Consider the following 23937-nt stretch of genomic DNA (forward strand, 5'->3'; position numbering starts at 1 on the left):
TGTCTGGTATTCTGGTACGCAAATGAATTATCCATGGAAGGTTATTAATTATTGAAAAACCCTGAGCATCTAGCTAAGCTCGGTCCATCTGACTAGAAAACAAAATCGCCAATGATAATTACTTCACTGTTAAAAAAGTCGAAGTAGAAAAAGTCTAGTTTCAGAGGAAAGAAATCAAACAGATTTAAGTGGTCCATGGAGTTTGGGCAAACGGATGAATTTGACTGAATGGGGTAGAGAGATTTTAAGTCAGATAAGATTGAAAAGAGGAGATTGCAAATTACTGAAGGAATATCAGAAGGATATATGCTCAAGCACCACTTCTGAATCGAAAGGAATTGTAAGCGAATAATTAGGAGAACTCAGATGGGCAGTGATTGAGGCAACCGATGAAGACCACACATTGCCATATTTTAATAAGCGATAAAGGAGCGTAGTCCTCAATGTTGTTGTGACGATTCAAATATCCATTTAATTTGAATGTGACTTCGTCTGACCATACATAAATTTTTTCTACTCTAAGATATAGAAAGAATCGAAGTTAATGACAGGATCCCCTTCTCAAAGGAAGGGCATTGTGCCCATAGGCTTAAATGAATCGCCATTAAAGCATACTTGCCGAACAAGTTATATCTACGAAAAATATTCAACAAAACTGGTAATAATAAAGATTATTATTATTATAAAAAGAACGTTTTCTTTTTTTTTTGTGGGTTTCTTCCCCCGTGAAGGGGTAAATCTTGTTGGTTATGACAACATGTATATGTTAGGACTAGGAGAGGTGGAAGAATTATAATTTATTATAGAACATGCTTCAAGGCAGTACAGGTTAACCAGTTAACTGAATCTTGTGAAAACTGTTGTTTGAAATTATTAGGAGAAGATCCTAATAATTCATTCATGATTTGTGTTTTTTTTATAGGCCACCATCAGAATCTATTAACAATTTCCTAATAGAATTGGAAAACACAATTTTGCAATGAGTTGACATACAGGCTTATAAAACTATATTTGGAGGAGATTTTAATATTAATATTAAATGTGATTGATACTCAAATTTTATTTTATTTTTATTTTATTTTATTAATAACAAGATACACAACAGGTAACCATTAACAGTGTATCTGAGATCAGATCAATAAACATAATAACAATAATATGAAATCCAACAGGACGATAAACATTGATATAGATTCAAACAATAAAGCATATGTACAAAAGAGGATTGTATTAAGTTAAGTTACCGGTAAAACAAGTAATAATTAATCCGTTAGAGAACAGAAAAATAATATAACAAATAAAAAGCTACAATAATTAGATGTGAGCTAGTCACTTTGCAGTTTAAGTGAAGAGGCAAACTTGTGGATGGAGTTCATCAGTGATTGGGAGTTGTCAAAGAAGTCAATGCGAGAGTCATTTGCTGATTTGCTGATTCTGTTCAGTGGACTGAACTTCATTAAGTCCGTGTTGGCAGAGTCAAGGCGAAACGGTGTAAGGTTCCTGACTTGTCTACAAGGAGCATTCAAGTTTATTTTACACAGGATATCAGATGCTTCGTAAATTCCAGTGATTACTTTGGCTAGAAGGGCGATGTCAGCAGTAACTCTTCTAGTGCACAGAGGACTCAGATGAAAGTAATCACACAGCGATTCATAATACACTGAGTGATAGAATAGAGGATTGCGGTACGTAAGGTAACGGACAGTTTTTTTGGACTGCTTCAATTTTGTTAGTTAAAGTCTTTGTGTGAGGATTCCAGATGGGTGAACTGAATTCAAGGATTGGCAGAACAATAGTTTTATAAAGGATAACCGCATACCTGTAGTTTTTGAACTTGTATGTGTTCCGTTTGATGAATCCCAGTGTTTTGAATGCTTTGCTGGTGATTTTAAGGACATGGGCATCGAATTTAGCACTCGTTAACGACCAAGTCGTTAACTTGGTCACACCTTTCGATGATCACAGAGTTAATACTATACTCCGTATTCATTAGTTGTGGAGATCTGCAAGATGAGAAAGAGATTACTTTGCACTTCGAGGGGTTAGCAGACAAGCCATTCAGAGATAGCCACAGAGAGAATTTATTGAGAGCACATTGAAGCTGTTGAGAATCGGTAGTCTCCTTCACTGCTGAGTAGATCTTAAGATCATCTGCATAGAGAGCAACTTGAACATTGAGGTGTACATGAAAGAAGGAAGATCATTCACGAAAACAATGAAGAGAAGAGGACCTAAGGGAGAGCCTTGTGGTACTCCGCTTAGTGGTATAAAACAGTCTGAGTTCACTTGATCTATGATAACGCTCAAGGAACGATGCGTAATATAGCTGCGTAGCCATGAGAGCAAAGGGTCACGGATACCATATAGCTTAAGTTTTTCCAGAAGTTGTTCGTGCGGGACTTTATCAAATGCCTTGGATATGTCTGTGTAGACTGCATCAACTTCTAGGTGGTTATCAAGAGCTTCCGAGGTGTATTTCCAGAAAGGAAGTAAATTTGTGACTACTGACTTGCCACTGCAGAAACCATGTTGATTCTGATCGATAAAAGGCTTGATGAATTCGAAGAGATGTTTGTGCACTGCTGTGTCGAAGAGTTTAGCCAGGCTGTTTTGCAAGGTTATGGGTCTGTAATCGCATACGTCATTTTTATCACCTTTTTTGAAAATAGGAACTATATTGACCTGCTTAAAGTGCTTAGGATACTTCCCCAGCCTGAGAGACAGGTTGAAGATCCGCAGTATGAGGGGTTTCAATGTTTTATTATTATTATTATTATCTGTTTATTTCCATAAGGAAACCACCCCGGGACGGCAAAGTGCCAGGAGGGTGCTAAGTACATATCAGGGTACGAGATACTACGTGCAGTGGGTTACATATACTGAACACGTAGTCTCGTCCCGAAATATTATATACACATTTTATGTTTAATATATACAGTATTTACACATTAATGATTCTGTACATACATTATACAGCACATATAACTTACATATTAACATAACTGTTACAGAAGGTATATTTTTACAGTCAACAGATTATTGTTCTTAAAGCAGAAAGCTTCACTTTTATTCACAATTCTTTAGTACTTTGCAGCCGATTCATATTTCAGTAAGCCTGTACGAATCCTGGAAGATCTCTTTCCGGTATGTTGCATCCTCACACAGTTTTTCGGCATCTATCTGTAGTGAGTTAAATATTCTCGCTGCATTTGATGGGAAGAATCTTTGCAGGCTACTAAGATTGTTCAGGACTGAACGCAGTGGATTATTTAGTTCTCCGCAACGTCTAGCAGTGGCGTGACAGTCCTTTTCCAAAATAAGCCTGGAATGTCATCTGGGCCTCTAGTATAGTCATTTCTCATGCTTTTTAATGCCGAATTTAAATCTTCATCAGTGATAAAGAGATTAATGAGGATATCATCTTTAACAGGTGTGAAGTCAGGAAATGAGGCAGGTCTCAATGTATCATTTGTTTGAATTCTAGAAAAGTGTTTGGCAAACTCTTGAGCAATACTGAATTCGTCAGATAAGAGAATTCCATCTGCGTTACGGAGTTGTAACTTTCTACTGGTTATGTTCTTATGCTTCATGAAATTCCAGAATGGTTTGATATCTCTGTGAGTAAGCAGATATTCATCAGATATTCAGATACTCTGCGATTTTAAACAATTATTGGTTTAAACACATCTTATTTGGAATTATTAAGCAGCAAAATATGGAGAGTGATAGAACTAAGTTCTTGTTTAGATCACTTTATGACAAATATAAAGTTCAAGTATGCTAATTTTTGCATACTATAAAATCAATTTTCAGATCACAGATTATTATTATTATTATTATTATTAACATCTTTTTATTTCCACTGATGTGAAAATAAAAAGATGGAACAGCCTGGTTTGGCTAGAGGGGTGTATATTATAAATATTCAAGGCGATTACATTGAATTTAAAAAAAAAAAGGAAAACATATTGTATTTACAAGTAAGCTCAAATAGACTCTGAAGTTTCAAAACTGTGAAAGTGGTGCAGTCAATAGTTTTATTTTATACACTTCTTTCAGGATGTCCTGTCCGTAGCGCTTCGAGCTGCAGAAAGCTGAGGCATCAATTCCCAGGGAGTTGATATGGTCCGAACGTATTCGGGGAAGCACTGATTCTAGGTATTGCAGGTTTTGTAGTGAAGATCTAAGACAAGAATTGGCACTGCACCGGATTCGTTCGAGACTCCGAGGTTTGTCATCATTTCCTAAATGTCGGGTGAATCCATTCAGCCCTTGACAAAAGCACAGATGCATAGAGCGGTACGGGGATAAAATTTCTTTGAACGTAATCCAAGAGAAACCATCGAAGCCTAAGACTGATCAGCTCCTGTCGGATTGCCCAGAGGGCCATGAGCGTTTTCTGTCTGGCCATATTAAGGTGGCCTTTGAAGGTCAGTCTGTCATCTCACTTCAACCCGAAATCGGTGTGAGAATGAACTTTTTCAATGACGGTCCAGTCGATTTTGAGTGTTATTTCATTCTTTGTGTTCCTTTTTGTGAAGGTCATCTGAGCTGCTTTCTGAGGATTCAACTTTAGCCAGAGACACCGTAGATAATCCTGGGGAAAAATCAGGATGTTCTGTGTTTCAAAGGCGAATGTATCTGCTTTTGCTCTGGATCATCTGATGTGACGACCATCTTGAGATCATCAGCATATGAGAGGAAGTTTGGGTGCTCCGCAAGGAAGGGCTCTAAAGCTGTGGAGAAGAACCACGAGGAAAGAACGCCCCCTTGTGGGATGCCGACAGAGGTCGTAGTGGTGTCTCCAATTTATGGTTATATTTGATATGAATTTTCCTGTTGTTGAGAAGTTGATTTAGAATAACAAGTAGGTTTCCTTTGATTCTGAAGTAATATTTCAAAATTTTTACCAGCTCTGTCGTGTGTCAAAAACTGCTTGTATGTCCAGGAATACGATTTCTAGTTGTTTCGTTGCATTTAGGGCTTTTTCGATTTCCCAGCTGGTCATTATGAGATTAAAAAATGTGGACCTTCTACGAATAACAGTGTGAAGATGCTGTGGTCGTCCGTTGAAACAGTGTTCGACTAAGATGGGTTCGATTGTTTTTTAAAAAACTTTTAACAGCCCACGGTACATGGCGATTGCTCTATAGTCTTTTAGGACATTCGGTTTGTTAGTTTATGGTACTGGTAGAGAATGATAGATGTTCCACGTTGTCGGTGTGAAACAAGACTGGAAAATGCGGTTGAAGATGTTATGTGAAAAGACGATCACGTAGACAATGCAAATTTTCAGAATAAAGAGTAGAAATCCGTCGGGACCAACTGTAGCTTTGTTGGGTAGGCTGTTAATCGCTTTCATTATCATCTCTCTCGAGATCTTAACATGCGAAAGTGAGGATCTGGCTGCTGTGATGGCTGCTACAGGGAGGGGAGGGGAGGATGTTCGAGATCAGGGTGGAAGGTTGAGTGTGACCACTGTTTGAAACTTCCTTCATCCATTATCACCTGACGTCCACGTGTAGTAGCAATGCGTCTAGAATGCCTGAGCCTTCTTTGGATATACAGAAGATGGGCCCTCCTTCTTACGCGCAGGAAATTCGCTCTTTGTTTGTTGAAATGGATGTGGTCTTGCAGGGATCCAGACCTTTTCCATGTTCTGTAGGCTTTTTGTTTTAGGTTGAAAGCATGTTTTGCTTCAGGGCTGAACCACCGCTTGATTTTTGAGGAGATATTAAATGCCTTCGACGCACCAATGAGAGCAATGTGTTTCAATTGATTAGGAAGGGCATTTATTGCTTCCTCCACAGGTTTGGAGTACAGGTCGTTCCAACTAAAAGCTTTAAGTTCAGCAAGGATAACATTTGGCTTGGTCAGGTCGGTTGAGAACGTATTTACAATACGCACCGGGTCCGCGGTTGTTGCTGATTTAGGGATTTATTAGGCGCATCGGCAAATATGGCCACAGTGCGTCAGGGGTCCGCGGATTTGCTCAATGAGACTAGGGTTACAGATGCCTGTGCAGATTCAAAAACTATTGGAAAGACTTGAACTTGGAATTATAGGGGATGATTTTAGTTTTCTCTAAATTGTGAAAGACACTATCAAGGACCTAGGCACCAGCGGGGTGATCTGATAGAGGTGTACAAAGCCTTGAATGGTTTGAGCATGCTCAATGCTGATGGGATTCTTCCTCTAGCTCAGAAAAATCACCTGAGAGGGCATAAATTCAAATTGAGGAAAGACAGATGTAGGATAGATGTGCGGAAATTTGCCTTTAGCCAGCGGGTTGTTGGTGGGTGGAACAGACTTCCATCCCTTGTCGTGGAAGTTGATAGCCTAAATAAGTTTAAGGCTCAGCTGGACAGGTATTTCGAACGAACAGAGGGGTGAAGTGGAAGTGGTTATTTTTATTTATTTATGTTACTTTTTTTTTTTTTTTTTTTGGCTGATGCTGCATAAGCTTGCTTTCTTGCATCAAATGCCTCTACTAATGCTAATGCTAATGCTAATTACCCCTGGTCGGTGGAGTATCTAGGAGTGTAAGCCCCAAGGTCAGCATGGTATCTTCCATGTCTCGCCTTGCCTCCTTGAACCTTGGCAAAGGCATGTTAAAATCCCCTAAAACGGTTGTTTGGATTTCGGGGTTAGATATTCCACGTATGGAAAGATATCCATGAAAAGAAGTCTTTGATTGATGGGGTGTGTTCTGGGGGGATACATGAGGCCAATTTGGATCCTTTTACCATTCTTCCTGAAAATTGCAATGGCTGCTTCGTAGTGTGGTGTTTTACTACTGTGAACATGTAACTGCCTGAAAGAGGATGACAACACCGCCTCCTCTCTTATCTTTTCTCGAGTTTGCTAGATAGCGATAACGAGTGAACGAAAAGTGCACACCAAGGTGTTTCCCCTCATCAATCCATGTTTCCGAGATGCAGAAGAAATCAATGTCTTCCTGGAGAAGCAGGCCTTGCAAGGTATGGAACTTGTTAGCGAGGCTCCTAATATTTTGTAGAAAAAAATTAATGACATTTGGAAAACATCCATTTGTCTCTTGAAATCTGATTGACGTTGGTGTATAACATGGGCCTTGTGGTTGGTGTCATTTTTGGTTTCAATAAATTGCTTAATTAAGGCATCTGTCGGCCAGACTGCTGGGTTACGAACTGTGGGGGGCGGGGTAACGTTTATTACTTATGGGGTTATTTTTTTTGTATATCTTCCTTTTGTATTAATATTTTAATTTTTTATTACTTATATCCCCTTTTTTATATGTATATCCCCGTAGTCCAATCCTCCCACTTAGCATCTGACTTGTTTGTTCTCAGAAGATTACCTGACTCGTAGGGGACCTTAATTATTTTAAGTATTTCTCCACAGGATTGGCTGAGTTTCGGAATGACAGACTCCCACACATGAATATAAAATAAAACAATGTTTATTAACATATCATACAAAAACTAGCAATAGCAGTTATTCAAACTATATTTAGCTGGTGACTTGTTATTTCATTAACCTTTATATGTGTAAATATCTTGTTCAAGCTCAATTGTTTCATCATCAGATATTCTACTCTAATACACATTATTATTCATTATGTCATGGTGTCTCTTCATGTTCTTTACAGGGACTTCAATAGGTCGTGTCATACACTTTACATAGATTCTTCTCACTCTTCTTATGAACAGTCTGTATAATAAACCAACAACTACCAGCCAATGAACTGGCTCACAAAAACCTTCAGAGTTCGTGTCTCAATTTGTAAAAAAATTGCATTTATTCAATTAGACACCCTTTCTGCAATCAGGTTAACAGGAAATATTAATCAATTCAATTTAACATTACCCTTCAGGACCGTTAATCCTCTATACCTTTATATATATCACTTTTAATTAGCCCCTACTCAAATCAGAAATACTCTCCACAAACCAACTCATAATAAATTGAAATTTCAACCTTTAATTTCATATATATTATAAAAACCTTTCTCAACTTTAAACAATTCTCACTTATCTATTATAATCTCTCCTTCCAGCAAGCATTAATATGAGGAGCTTCACTTCAAATTATAGGCTGCGTCCGTCTTAAATACATTACCCGTTTATTCATATATTCATTACTTAAATATACACATTTTTCTCCTAAAGTCCTCTCCTTAATAAATTAAGTACACCTATTTCGGTAAACTCTCTAGGACTTACGTGTTTGGCCTGGAACTTTCCTCTCTGCTCGGCTTCCTTTCATATCGGTCATTCAGGTACTGGAATGCGGGGGCGCTCTTTTGGGGATCTCGGTGATTTATGGTGTCTCCCTAACGGATACTGCGTGGCTGGAATCAATCAGGGTCGTATATTCTTTACCGGTCAGCATTTCGTCTTCCGTGGATAGAGTTGTCTAGTAGGTCAATGGTTCGACCACTCATTAGACTGGCTTTGCCTATATAATTTTCAGGATGTGATTCTTCCTTGCTACGGCTTCCATGCTTACAGGTGAACATTCCTACGGGCTGTCGGGATACGCAGAATTTCTATCGTTGCTTCCATCTACCTCAGGGCTGCAGCTATCACCCAAATTAGACTACTGCTCTGCTTTGTATCGTTCTCCAACTCATTCAAATCATTCTCCAGACCGCTCCGAGAACCTCTTCCGACTCCTCCGAAAACTTCTTCCGAATGCCCCGAAACTTCTTCCGAATGCCACGAAAGCTTCTCCCTGAATGCCACGAAAACTTCTTCCTAATCTCCCTCTCAAAATTCCCTCCACTTTCTTCCTGGCCAATAGGAGATCTGCGCATCCCTTTACCTGTGCTCTCATTTGTCTCCTCTCATCTTCCGTGGGCGGGTCTTCTTCCCAACTTCCGTGGCCTAGAATATACGAGAACCATCTAGAACGAGAGGCGGAAGTTCAGGTTAACTGAGAAACGTCACAGCTCTTCCCGTGACCTCACGCGCGCACACCTGGTGACGTCGCCCACCTCTAATGGCGTTCCACTGTGAAATTTCTAAGAGAGCCAACTTAAGTGCTCTTGGCCCTTACTATGGTGCATCTGCCTCTGTCTTAATGGGGATTTGTCACGGTTATTTACTTTTACTGACTCGTCAAAGAATTTCCATACAAACAAACTACAACTAAACAGGGAGTGACTGGAAGGTATTTTTGAATTCCAGAGCTTCTTAACCCATGTTGTTTTTATCAGAAAACCACTATTCGTATTACAGTTAAATTCTCATAATATTTAACAATTTTTATTAATTAATGTAAGGACGGGTCCTTACATAGCATTCCTCTTCCCCTAAAAAAATTTATATTCCATATGTAAATTTTTTTCTTTCTTTCTTTCCTCAGACGGATATGCCTTTATCCCAGATCCACTTAATTGACAGCCAATCTCCTCTAATTGCCTTTCTATACTTTCTAATTACACTCATATACCAGACATTACTTAAACTTATATTAAGCTTCATTACTTACTCCCATCCCATATTTTCGTCGAATACTGCTCCTAGATACATTTGCTGCATCCTGTTTATTTCCTTCAGTTTGTATGCCTTCTCCTCACTGGAAGCTTCAGTTCTGTAACTTCCCAATCCTTCGATTCCTTTAATTTCTGTTGCTCCATTTAATTTGCGATCCTTCTCATCACAGCCATTTTCTCCCCCTTCATGTGTTTTCTCTCCTGAATGTAAACCGACCCTTTCTCTCGTTTCCAAAATTCCTACGTGTAACACCCTCCCCTTCTCTTGGCACCTTCCCTCATTATTCCTATTTGTTTTGGTGTTCTTATTTAATTTCCATTTGTTTTGTGTAACCAGAACTTTATTATCTGTGCTTGCCTTACACCCTTCTAATTCTTCCCCACTAGCTTCCTTTGGAGTTTCCCCTTTCTCTGGCTCATACTGGGCTCTGACGCCTGCCTTTCGCCTCCTGTCTACCTTTGGACTCGCCTGGGTATTACTGCCGAAGGTAATGCGGCCATTTCTCACATCTATCTTGGCTCTTAACTTCCTTAGGAGGTCCGTGCCTAGTATTGCGTCGTGTCGACGACTGTTTATTCTGTTTGCCACAAAATATGAATGGGCCACCAAGTTATCACACCCCTGTATTCTTACCTTGTCTCTGACAATGTAATCGGTGTGAATTTCTCCAGCACCTACCCCCTCCACAAGAAAATCGCGGCAACATCTTATATCTCCCTTACTCGGCCTTTTGCAGTATTTAATGAGGTAGTCCCACATTAAAATAGACCTCGAGGCTCCTGTGTCCACCAGAAACTTACCTGGTACTCCTCCTAAGCTGCCCCTCACATATAATAGGTCGTTTCTACTGCCCTTAGCACTTACCGCACCTAAAGATATGGCCTTTCCTTTGGCGGTGTTTAAGTGTAATGATGGCCTCCCGCAGCGGGCATGTCTAAAAGATCCATGTCTCTTGACTACGGCATTGTTAATGCGCTCTCGTTCATTCCGATACCCCCCTTGTTTTGCGCAATGCCTTTCCTCCCTGTGCTTGTCCATGTTTCTGGGGTTTTTTACGTGTGGGTACCTGTCTCGTTCCCAATACTCTTCCCTTTCCCAGCTTTCTTTAGCACCCTGTTTCACTTTGCAGTAGCGGGTCCAATGGTCTGAGTTCTGGCACTTATAACACCATTTACGACCGCCGTCCTTGTCTCCCCCCTCGTTTGTTCGTGAAACTATACCCAATCTTTGTTTCACTTCCGTTTGTTGCTGAATTTCTCTAGCATCATTGCTTAAGGAGAGCCTTTCCATCATCCACTCCATCTTTCTTTCGATGCTATTTAAATGTTTAGCTAACCCTTCGATTTCGCTTCCCCACTCCCTCGATTCCTTTCCTGTTTCAGGCTGCTTTCTGTCGGTTATCGCGTTTATCTCCTTTGCCCCCGTATTTCTACTAAAGTTTTCAAGTCTTTCTTCCTCTAATGAGTGTGAGTACGCTTCTGTTAATGTTTCTGGGTTTTTCCTTAGTACTTCTTTTTTAAAACTGTGCCTGAGCCCTGTGATGAACTGCCCAGTTAGTATTTTTTCGAATGCCTGTTTCTCCGATTCCGATGTTTCTGTGTTTAGTTTTAAATTTAGGAGGCGCTGGTGGAATTCGCTTACTGTTTCGCGAGTGGTTTGCGTGTATCCTCCCAACTTTCCTACGCTTGTTAACAAGTCATTCTTTTTCCCAAATAATTTTCTTAATGTCTCAGCGAATCTGTGGAGCGTTACTATTTCTTCTGCCACTGTAGCCTGCCTGTATTTTTCTAATGCCTGTCCTTCTAATTTAAATTCCCCTATAGTTATGACATCCATATCGCTTAGCTCTTCCTTATCCTTAATTAACTTTAACTTATTAATAAATTTTTCCACTCTTTCACCTGATTCCCCCTTGAATGGTTTCAAATACTTGCTGTATTTGATTTGTCCTGACCCCCTTGCTACTCCGCTTACCATTCTCACCTCAGGTTTTTCTTGGCCTTCATGTTCGTCACTGTGGCCCCCAAAATTTTCGCAGTCCTCGCCGCGTTTCCTACCCTTTCTTGGCATTTTTATTTTATATCTATTAATCTCTAGCTATCAACTTTAACTAATTAATATGTCTGCCGATTAATCTTTCTACAATTCTTTAACTATATTAGATAATCTAATTCAATTTACCATTAACATTTACCTGCTTGATCAATAATCAATTAGTAAAATTTCAACACCCAATAATTATAAAACTTATTAATTTTTACCTATCTATCCTTGAGGTTTCCCTGTCCGGTCTCACTAATTAATTCAATTGTACATAAATAATAATTTCCAGTTCAACGCTAAATCAATACTTGTCTCTAAAATCCACCGTTATTTACCTGTTCCATCTAAAATTCATTCAACAATAATCAACTCAGTAATACATATATAATTCTAACTTACGCTTTCTGGCTCGCCAGCTGAATTTTTTCTATCAGTTTCAGCAACTGGATTACATATATATACATGTATATCTATTTTCCTGTCGTTCTGAACTCAGCCTTCCGTTGTGCAGAATTATCCTGGCTTTCGCTCGCCAATTGTGGGGGGCGGGGTAACGTTTATTACTTATGGGGTTATTTTTTTTGTATATCTTCCTTTTGTATTAATATTTTAATTTTTTATTACTTATATCCCCTTTTTTATATGTATATCCCCGTAGTCCAATCCTCCCACTTAGCATCTGACTTGTTTGTTCTCAGAAGATTACCTGACTCGTAGGGGACCTTAATTATTTTAAGTATTTCTCCACAGGATTGGCTGAGTTTCGGAATGACAGACTCCCACACATGAATATAAAATAAAACAATGTTTATTAACATATCATACAAAAACTAGCAATAGCAGTTATTCAAACTATATTTAGCTGGTGACTTGTTATTTCATTAACCTTTATATGTGTAAATATCTTGTTCAAGCTCAATTGTTTCATCATCAGATATTCTACTCTAATACACATTATTATTCATTATGTCATGGTGTCTCTTCATGTTCTTTACAGGGACTTCAATAGGTCGTGTCATACACTTTACATAGATTCTTCTCACTCTTCTTATGAACAGTCTGTATAATAAACCAACAACTACCAGCCAATGAACTGGCTCACAAAAACCTTCAGAGTTCGTGTCTCAATTTGTAAAAAAATTGCATTTATTCAATTAGACACCCTTTCTGCAATCAGGTTAACAGGAAATATTAATCAATTCAATTTAACATTACCCTTCAGGACCGTTAATCCTCTATACCTTTATATATATCACTTTTAATTAGCCCCTACTCAAATCAGAAATACTCTCCACAAACCAACTCATAATAAATTGAAATTTCAACCTTTAATTTCATATATATTATAAAAACCTTTCTCAACTTTAAACAATTCTCACTTATCTATTATAATCTCTCCTTCCAGCAAGCATTAATATGAGGAGCTTCACTTCAAATTATAGGCTGCGTCCGTCTTAAATACATTACCCGTTTATTCATATATTCATTACTTAAATATACACATTTTTCTCCTAAAGTCCTCTCCTTAATAAATTAAGTACACCTATTTCGGTAAACTCTCTAGGACTTACGTGTTTGGCCTGGAACTTTCCTCTCTGCTCGGCTTCCTTTCATATCGGTCATTCAGGTACTGGAATGCGGGGGCGCTCTTTTGGGGATCTCGGTGATTTATGGTGTCTCCCTAACGGATACTGCGTGGCTGGAATCAATCAGGGTCGTATATTCTTTACCGGTCAGCATTTCGTCTTCCGTGGATAGAGTTGTCTAGTAGGTCAATGGTTCGACCACTCATTAGACTGGCTTTGCCTATATAATTTTCAGGATGTGATTCTTCCTTGCTACGGCTTCCATGCTTACAGGTGAACATTCCTACGGGCTGTCGGGATACGCAGAATTTCTATCGTTGCTTCCATCTACCTCAGGGCTGCAGCTATCACCCAAATTAGACTACTGCTCTGCTTTGTATCGTTCTCCAACTCATTCAAATCATTCTCCAGACCGCTCCGAGAACCTCTTCCGACTCCTCCGAAAACTTCTTCCGAATGCCCCGAAACTTCTTCCGAATGCCACGAAAGCTTCTCCCTGAATGCCACGAAAACTTCTTCCTAATCTCCCTCTCAAAATTCCCTCCACTTTCTTCCTGGCCAATAGGAGATCTGCGCATCCCTTTACCTGTGCTCTCATTTGTCTCCTCTCATCTTCCGTGGGCGGGTCTTCTTCCCAACTTCCGTGGCCTAGAATATACGAGAACCATCTAGAACGAGAGGCGGAAGTTCAGGTTAACTGAGAAACGTCACAGCTCTTCCCGTGACCTCACGCGCGCACACCTGGTGACGTCGCCCACCTCTAATGGCGTTCCACTGTGAAATTTCTAAGAGAGCCAACTTAAGTGCTCTTGGCCCTTACTATGGTGCATCTGCCTCTGTCTTAATGGGGATTTGTCACGGTTATTTACTTTTACTGACTCGTCAAAGAATTTCCATACAAACAAACTACAACTAAACAGGGAGTGACTGGAAGGTATTTTTGAATTCCAGAGCTTCTTAACCCATGTTGTTTTTATCAGAAAACCACTATTCGTATTACAGTTAAATTCTCATAATATTTAACAATTTTTATTAATTAATGTAAGGACGGGTCCTTACAGAACCTCGTGGAGATGCACTCTGGGGCAAGAGAGCACAAAAGAAGAATCTGATGGGATTTTAGTTTCGGTGGCTCTAACATCTACCTTAATGCAGAGAAGCTTTTAATAGCAGTGGCCTTGATAGTAGTCCTCAGCCTAGTGATGAACAGCTTGACTCGGGTATTCACAGCTGTAATGTTGTAGGTTTCACAAACATGCCTGAGCCGGAGAATTTCTATCCCCTGAGTGCGCTTATTGATTTATTTCATTGCGTTCCATCCATCTCGATTCAACATGCTGCTTGTGATAGACCTACTCCTAGGGAAAGGGTCTGCATATGTGCTGGCAGCTGCTCTGAATGGCTTTTGCAAACGATCTAGTGGGCCCTTTGAGATCAATCTGGGGTTCTTGTACAGTTCTCTCAGAGGCGAAGGAGGTGGTTGAGTTTGTGTCTCTGGTTAGAGTCGTAGGATGGTCCAAGAACTGTGGAAGATAGTTGTAAAAGGAGAGCTGAGGGGTCCTAATTGGTCCCCTTGTGAATGCTTGTTGAGGGAGCGAGAAAACGGAGGAGCCCGTGTGTATGATATCTGGCTGCTGTGGTTTTTTTCTGGACTCCATAGGTTGGTTGGCAGGGCTTTTTTGACATACTGTACTCTGATGTTGTAGGGTAGGCCGTTGTGAGGTTCCATTTATGGAATTCTCCTAGCATCGGCTTTGGATTTATATAGCTTGACAAGTTCGTGTGACGAAAGGATGTTGGTAATGACTGAGGCATCACCAAGTTTAGATAGAGAGCTCTGAAAGGTTAACTAAGTCGGTGACTAGGAATGTTAAGTCCTTAATTTGTTTTCTTAGTAGTAACAGTTCATCTCTAATCTCAGTGCTTTGAATTTTGAGTCGATAGTTATCGCTAAGCAGTTTTTCCAGATTCTTTTTCATTGGTTTCACCATCTGTCCAAGACTGTGCTGTTCAGGAAGCATATCAATGTTGTGAGATGGAGGATTCTGGTAGATTATTTCCTGTGTGGGGGAGAAGCAGTTATTTTAGTGGATGCGGGAGGGAAGTCGATTGGGACGGTTTGCTGCATTTCGCTCACGTCAGGCGTTTGGATGTCATCAAGTTTTTGGTCATCGGCTTGTGGATACTTTACTTTTCCATTTGTTCCTAGACAAGCTTCTATAGACGAGTTGGATATTTCCCTTGGGACATCTAGACTCGCGTTATTGTGCATTTGGTTATATTTATTTACCTTTTCAATACTCTTTCCACTTTTAGAAACGGCATCAGCTAGGATTTCATTATAATGCTGTTTGGAATGTAGTATGCTATCACTAGTATGCCGCTGTCTACCAGGATTTCTATAGAGTTGCGTTCTGGTGGCAACTGGCTTTATGGAGGCCGTAACATTTACATTAACATTAGCATCATAGCTCTCATTTACGGACGACTGCATTAGGACGCATGTTTTCCACCTAATAGCGCGTCACCATACGTGGAATATTCGAAGCTGGTTGGCGCCTCAAATGCAGTTTCATTTTTATTGGCAGCTATGGAGCTCGCTGAGCCGTATAGGACAGCAGGACTAACGAAACTCTTCGCATCGTTGGTTATTGACAGAGGCTTCGGTTTATCTATAATAGTAGAAGTATTTATTAGGTTGAGTTATCTTTCCTGTTGATTGGTTCTTCTTTTCGATAGTACTTTCTTATGTGGCGGTGTTTCGCAAGTTTAGCACAGGTATGATTTTCGCTTACGATTGACCATTTTGATAGATTATTAACGCAGCAGGCCCATTGACTAAGTGAGCAGCTGACACGTGTATACTAATAGTGGAGATATTTATTTATTTATTTATATACACGTTTCTCACGCACAGGGCACACAGACCCTAAATAAATGTGAGAACTCTAGGAGGTACAGAAAATACAAAACAGTAATAATCAAATACTCAATTAGACTTTGTACAAAATTTACATTAAGAAAACAGAGTAAGAAGTAAATTCGTATATAAAGATGGATTAAGAGTAAAATCAATATTGTAATTATTGAATACCTGAAGGACACGAAACAGAGGACTTCCAAGCAAGTGATGAATACGAGGAACAGACAGTGAGGAATTAATTTTATAACGAGAATTCAAACGAGGTACAGCGAAAGGTATTTGTTCAAGAAGAGATGGAGAATCAATAACAGAGTTTGATATTGTAGACAAAAAGAGACCCATGGAATTGTCGTCTAGAGTGAAGAAGAATGATTCCGAAGAGACCACAAAGAGCTCCATAATTTCGACGGTGAAAGGCAATGTGATTTCGAAACCATAAGAATTTAATTTAAATTGAATTTTCTCTAGTCTGTGAGAAAGATATATTCAAAACAATATTCATGTAAAGAAATAAGATTAACTAATGTTAGGAAAAAAATAGACAGTTGAAGAACAAGAAATCTTATGGACAAGAAATCTGAATCACAGTAACCGAAGTTAAAAGGAATAATGAACAGTTCTCTGCACTCTTGATGGAGTTTAGAACATGGACGTTAGAGACATCGCTGTTTCTAACATCCGACTAATTTACTTTTATTTAAGGTAATTCCAATATATAAAAAGGGATCACCAAATGATTATTACAATTATAGACCAATAACAATACAGTCAGTACTAAATAAGATTATAGAAAATTAGATCTCTCATATTAGCTAGTACTTTCATCAATATGGACTGCTAATCAAGTCTCGGTTCTCATATCAGAAGGGTAAGAGCACAAAGACCTTATTTAAATAACAATAATTTCATCATGATTTTATTTATAGATTTGACAAATGCATATGACGTAACTGTTATCCTAATATTGCAACAAACATTACTGAAATATGGTACAAGGGGAAGAACCCACAGAACACAAGAATTTTGAGAGACATATTAGATATGGGGCAATATGATCTAAATTACCAGACAAAAAGTAATTTTGTCAAATTAGGTACCAGGTTTATTAATTGCATCCCAATCTAATCCCACGTAGCACCTCGTTTACATTAAATTCCGGCTCAGGAATTCGGGACATGGATTCCGTGAGGTATTAAATGCGTTCCACAGGAATGGTTGGTGTGTGTCTGGTTTCTTGATTCCAGTTTCAGGAACTTAGTCATGCACACCTCATTGTGGAGTGAAAAAAAAAATGCCCTGAATGTGCCTCACTCCAAGGTAATCGAACCCATACTTTTTAACTTTCCGAAAAAAAAACTGAATACAATTAAAAATAAAATATCATTCAAAAATCCAGCTATTGATGAGTCAATTTTTTAAAAAATCCAGGGATCTTTTTTAATATTTCAAAAAATATGGATTACATTACTCTAGTAAGAAACAAAAACACACGAAATGACTCACGTGAGCATAATGTTGAATGCCTCGGGAGTCACGTCAGGGATCAAAATATCTCCTTCTTCCTTTAAAGGGCCATAGAGCATGCCTTCAAACACAGGACTTCCAATCCCAAGTATGAATTTGTGTGCGTTCACTCGTTCTTCTTCTACTCCAACAACGAAAGTTACGTCACATAGTTTCGAATCCTTCAGGGAGGAATAAAGCCTCTCTCTCACTGTTCTCATGATTACCTGAAAATTTCGAAAAAATATTTATGAACAAACAGTCAATATACATGCTTACAGAGATTATGATGTATAGCGACGTCTGAACGTTAGTTCCTCACCTCATTCATTCTGTATCATGATGCAAACTCTTGAAAATGGGCTAGAGTGTGTATGTGTGCGAAATTTGTAAAATTTTGCGATCGTTGGAGTGAATACTGTAATGTTTAAAGTTTTTTGTCTGATAGCCGCTTTGATATCAAGGAACAGCGGTGTCCCGGAAAGGTGCTTCACGGTATACTTCTCCTGCAAGTCGTATTCTGCCATGGCGGTAAATGGTGTCAGCAAAGCAGAAGCAAAATAAGGAAATAGATAGTTGGAGAATCAGGTAACGCAAGAAAGTTCACCACTCTGTATGGTTCAGGTGAATCTGTAACTATGCTGTAACAGGAGCATGCATTAGGTTATGGTGAGACTTCATAAGTTTCTTAAAGCTTAGAAGAAAAGTTAATCGTTGTATACGCGAGAAACGATTTTCTTTAAATTAAGACAATGTTGGCAAAATCTTGAAAAGCTCAGAAATGTTTTCAACAGGACGGCAGCTGATCTTTTCCAGGAGAATATTTGGCAGTTATGATATTAGGGATTCCTAAGATTGGAATAAAAAAAGTTAGTGAAGAAAATAGGATTTGAGTCCTCTGAATCCAGCCATCTTTTATTTTATTGTCCCCTGTATGAGGAATTTCATTTCCAATGAATCTTGATGACTGGTTCGTCTCTATGGGAATCAAGAAACTGTTTTTATTTCTTCTCCCACGTTCTTTCAATCGTTTCAGTTTTATTTAGTTCCTGGTTCTCTTAAAAGGTGGCAATTACTATCAGAATAATAAAATTACTTTTATAAATTGGTTGCTAGCTGTTGTTATCTATTTGAGTTCCGTCTTCAGTCTTGTTTATAATTTTATAAATTTTCTTTACGTAAATGCATCAAATATTTCCCCTAAAAGGTTTAAACACCTCGTTTCAGTGCACCTCCGAAGTCAGGTTTTTCGCCCAACTTCCTCTACATCCTTCCAAATGTTAAAAATTTTGTTAATTTTATCAACTTTTTGCTCTCCTTATAATTTCTATTGGTATACCATATTTTGCACATAGGCTCATATGCTGTCCAGATTGTTTCTGTCATGTGAAAACAACACCTTTCTATCTTAAATTTTATGGTTCGTTTTAACATTCTCATCTCCTGATACCATTGATCTTGGATAAAAACGAAGTGACTTAATTTTGTACTTTGACCTTTTCCTGGGTACTCACTGGTCTAGAACCTTCTCCAGTGGACAAGGAATGTTTTTTGCTTTGTTGTTATGGCAGTAAAAGCTGCAGAACAGAGATTTTCGAGGTAGGCAACGGTAAATGCGTTGTGAACTTATATCCACCTGGCGCTGGGAACACTGGGCAGGCTTTTCAGGTAGTAGCAGTAGTAGTATTAACGGAAAATGATGCAAGAAAGCAAGCTTATACACCATAAGGCAAAAAATAATAATAATAAAATAAAATAAAAACTACATAGTTCACCCATCATACCATCCAAATGTTTATATTTAGTTCTCCCTTGAATTTATTCAACTCATCCAATCCACTACAACAAATGAATTCCTGTTCCACCATTCAATCACCTGCTGACTGAAGGCAGCAGGTGATTGAAACTTCCGTGCATCTATCCTGCAACCATCCTTCCTCAACTTGAATTTATTTATGCTTGAATATATTGGTAGTCTCAGCAAGTTAAATTGTGCCATTAGCTTACTCAAACCATTCAGAGCTTTAAACAACTCAATAAGATCTCCGGCAGCTCACTAGTCTCCAGACGCTGCAGTTTTCAGAACTAAAACTTTTCTAGGTAAGAGCACCCTTTTGTTTGGTTCACTAATTTGGTTGCCCTTCTCTGCACCCATTCCAACAGACCGACATCCTTCATAAAGTGAGGACTCTAAACCTGTATCAAGTATTCAAGAATGCAACCTAACCATAAGTTTGTAAGTTATTCTGGACTTACAGGTCCCCATATGGAGTACCTTGCATTTGTTAATGTTAAACTTCAACTGCCATTTCTCAGCCCATCGACCAATGTTTTTTCGAGATCTTGTTGTGGTAGCTCACCCTGATGCCTGTCCTCAACCACCAAGCCAACATTTGTATCACATGCAAACCTAAACGTTAACCGTGATATATAATTTCATCAATATCGTTGATAAATATTGAAACCAACAATGGGCCAAGCACTGAAACCCGGGGAACTGCACTAATAATATTAATATAAAAATATTTTTATATAAAATTTATATATAGAAAATATTAGTTTAATAGACAAAAATACAAGAAATTATCTTTCCAGGACATTTGTTCGTATGTTAACAGGACATTTGAAAGCTCCTCTACTATGAACAAAGGGGTGAAAGTTGAAGAAGAATAATCACTGTTGAGTTGCCTTATAATTCGGTCACAATAAGTGTCAGAAGCGACATCTTCGTTAGACAAAATGTTGACCAATATAACGTTTTCAGATTTAGACAATTTAAAGTTTCTGTTCGATTGAAAGTTTTTCAAACGAAATGACTGAAAAGTTCGCAAAGGGCTAATTTTTTCTTAGCTAATTTGTAAAAAATTCCCGAGGGAAATGACATTACTTGTGGAGTATATGAGAGTTCTTCATTTTGGTTTTTTGTATTAGTTGCACTTTCACATAAACCTTTTTAGTAGTTTTATATTTTTTGTCGAGTTTGTTGACTTCAGCCAATTACGACTTTATTTGAAAATCTCTTCTTGGTTGGCGTACCTTCCTATCTTCCGTTTATCCTGATATGGTTCTTGGAGCCCATTGAAGTCACTAAATAAGGGGCCACAGAATTACTACTAAGATCTTCATTTAGAGCACGAGAACGAAGGTTAATCTGCATTATTTAAAAAATGAACAATGGTGGTTCTGTTATGGTTATATTTGAAATAGGATAATTCACATTACTGAAAGGGATATTTCTCGATCGTGTTGTTGCATACACTCTGGTGAGTTCGGAACTGCAAGAGTCGATAATGGTCAGTGCGAAGCACCGCTCCTTCAGGATGATTTGAACAGACTTTAGGGATGGTCAGAGAAGCAGCACCTATGCTAAATGCAAGGTCTTACACCCGAGGAAAACAGCAACCCACAAATAAATTATAAAATTAGTGGGGTTGAATTAAAAAGAGTGGAGGAGGAAAGGGAACTGCGAGTTACAATATGGACAGATATGAAGTTTTCTGAACAGTGCAAATAGGCAGCCAGGAAAGACCATGGTGTTCTATGAAAGGTTAATGGAACGTTATCCTGTGGAAATAAAGGGGCTTTTGTTGTTTTTATAGCAGGGGTTTTAAGAGCATCAGTGACTAAGGCCATATTGCTCTGTCTATACTGTCTGTAATTTGCGCGCGCTCTGAGGTCAATTTTCAGTAAGCTGAACGAAAAACCCGAATTTCCAGGAGCAAAAAACCACCCTACTATCGCCTGAGATCGACTAACTATGCCACACTATGAAACGCTGCATAAAAATTTTCCCACGTCATTGACGGTACTCGAATTCAGGTCTTTTCCACCTAGTATGAGGAGGACGGCAATTCTATCGGCGATTCTACCCACAAAGACCAATAAAGAAGCTATAATCCCACTGTATAAGGCAATTGTATGACCACATTTGGAATGCTATGTTGAAGTATGAAGACCTCATATGAAAAAAGACATTGAGCTTCTTGAAAGGGTCTAAAGGTTGGAAACTGGAATGGAGAGATGGGCAGGAGAACGACCGTAAGAAGAAAGACTTCGATTATGTAGGCTACGAGCTTGACAACCAGGCACCTCAGAAGTGACTTGATTGAGGTTTATAAGGTTCTGAGAGGGGTTAGTAAAATGAACGAAGGTGAAATTCCCTGTTATAAAGAATTCCAGTACTAGGGGCCATAAATTCATATTACAGGGTTGAAGTTTAGATTATATTAGATTATAAGATTAGATTAGATTATAAGCTGTTTTGCGTTAGCCAATAAGTCGTTGATTGCTGGAACAAGTTGCTTTTCTGTTAATTGAGACTGACAGTTTGAATAAATTCAAAGGTCAACTGGATAATTACCTCTGTAAGGAGGGAAGCATATAATTTGTATTTTCTTATCTATTATTTCTTTCAATATACGGCGAATAATATTACTGTTACTACTTGGCATCTCTGTTAATTTTTTTTAGTAGTTTACGTAATGGTTTTTTTTTTTTTTTTTTTTTTTCGCCCACTTAGGTTCTGGTGAAATGAACGCACAATCAGCAAAATGTCCACAAGATAATTTTCTTGTTCCCAGGATTTGGAATTGTGGCCATGCTAAACAGCAAAAGTGGAGGAACCAAAAAAACCAATTGGAAAATTTCTTACAAATGTCCTACAGGCATTTGACACCTTTTTCGAAGAATGTCAAAGAATTTAATATTTCAAAGAATCTTAAATTCTTGGAGATTCTTTTAAAAAATGTTTCTGTTTCTATGTTTAATATTTTTAGTTCCACTCTCGGAATTCCATTGATTTTACTAAAATATTGCGCTATCGCTCTATTTGTATCCAATAAGTCCTCTAAAATATTCACCAGGATTCATTCGTCTTTGAGGTTTTAAATCAGTTCAAGAAGTAAGCGAAAGGTGGAGCCACCTCCCCACTGGAAAAAGTGGCACGTGTCATGTGACCGAGGGAATTTTTGACTTCGTACTAAGAGAGGTATAAAATAATGCATAATTTAGGATCTACACGTCACAGACAAACACAGTTTGGGCTAGGAGTAGAAGCCGTATATCTGCACCATTTCCTTAATTTTGAATCGATCGCTAGAATCAAGAAAAAGTTTCAAATTTAGGAGATAACCCCATTTCTCGAGGGAATTTCTATGGAAAACGAAACTATTAAATTTTGGTAATTATTTTCAATAACGAAAGACAAGAATTGAATTAAAAGGTCACGAAAAGGGTTCTTTATGATGTGATATGACTTCCACTTTTCAGTTTCAGCTTAAAAGTTTGTTACGAAAGTCCAAAGTTTCAAGGTCATGAGCCTCGTAAGTAACGAAGAAAACGGAAGTTGTCGACTTTTTCAAGAATTAAGTTCGTACTCACAAATCTTCCATGGCGGTATTTGAGCCATGTAGACAACGTTGACGTCCATAATTTTAATGCTTTGGGTTGGAGAAAGTCGATGAAATATTTCTTAACTGTTGCACAGATAACACTCAAGGTCGGCTGAGACCTTTGGACAGCGTTAGGCTTAGCGGGGAACGGGGCAGGGCGTGTCTGGTGCTTGACGCTTGGGTAGCGATGGTCCGGATTTTAATCTCTAATTTGTTGATTAGAGTTCAGTAAAATTTTAATAAAATTGGCGTGTGCACTCACCCAGTCAATATGACTCCTCCTTTATCTATTATCTTCCCACTCTTAGTCCAAAAATTTTAAAACAGTATCCAGTAGTAGCAGAGCGAGATAAGAAGCGATCTGAACAGAGAAAATCGCTGCCTTTTTTCTCCAAACGGCGAAACTTTTCTCTGAATTAGGCCACTCCTCCTCTTCGAAATCATTGGTCGATGGTTACGTAAATGACGACCACTTATTAATATCTATATTGCAGGCAGTGATTGGATACATGATTGCCTGATGCAATTAATACCCACAACAGCGACAATGCTAGGGGTTTAACATGAAATAACTTATACAAGAAAAATTACTTAAAACATATATTACGACATTTGTTCTCTATGAACTTTTTGTAGTCCACATCTATCTCCTGGACGTTGTGTAGCATCTCCATGGGCAGGAATCTATCCCCTATCCTGAGCCTCCATGCTGAAGAGAGGGTTGGGCTCCTAAGGGTTTCGGGGAGGGGGGAATCATCCAATTGCACATCTGCCAAAAATTTGGCGTATTGACTTCACCCGATATCGTTTTAATTGACACAAGCAAGCGGAGGGCGAATATCCGTTTGAAGACTTTTCTGTAATTTAGAAGTTGGGTGATATCTGAAGTATGTATGAGTGGTGGCAGTTTATGCTTGAAGAGGACCCACCGAAGAAGCCAGTACTCATCAGATTCAATGGTTTTTAGCGTGGTTTTCGTTGTCGACGCCCAGATTTCTGAACCGTAGGTGATG

At 38.7% G+C, this 23937-nt stretch overlaps 1 protein-coding gene across 1 annotated transcript in view; it reads right to left on the bottom strand.

Annotated features, from left to right (window-relative positions):
* The window catches only part of LOC150079982 (BTB/POZ domain-containing protein 6-A-like), a 70003-nt gene extending 46703 nt beyond the window's left edge, over window positions 1-23300 (bottom strand). Inside the window, exons 1-2 of the mRNA XM_090383302.1 lie at window positions 23187-23300; window positions 17535-17761 (exon numbers count right to left, since the gene is read on the bottom strand). Of these exons, the coding sequence (XP_090239428.1) occupies window positions 17535-17755 (221 nt within the window). The 5' untranslated portion in view covers window positions 17756-17761; window positions 23187-23300. The remainder of the gene's footprint in view (window positions 1-17534; window positions 17762-23186) is intronic.
* Window positions 23301-23937: the final 637 nt, after the last annotated feature.

The sequence above is a fragment of the Mastigoproctus giganteus genome, chromosome 10, assembly GCF_048544385.1.
Source record: "Mastigoproctus giganteus isolate SK-2022 chromosome 10, ASM4854438v1, whole genome shotgun sequence".
In the NCBI taxonomy this organism is placed as follows: domain Eukaryota; kingdom Metazoa; phylum Arthropoda; class Arachnida; order Uropygi; family Thelyphonidae; genus Mastigoproctus; species Mastigoproctus giganteus.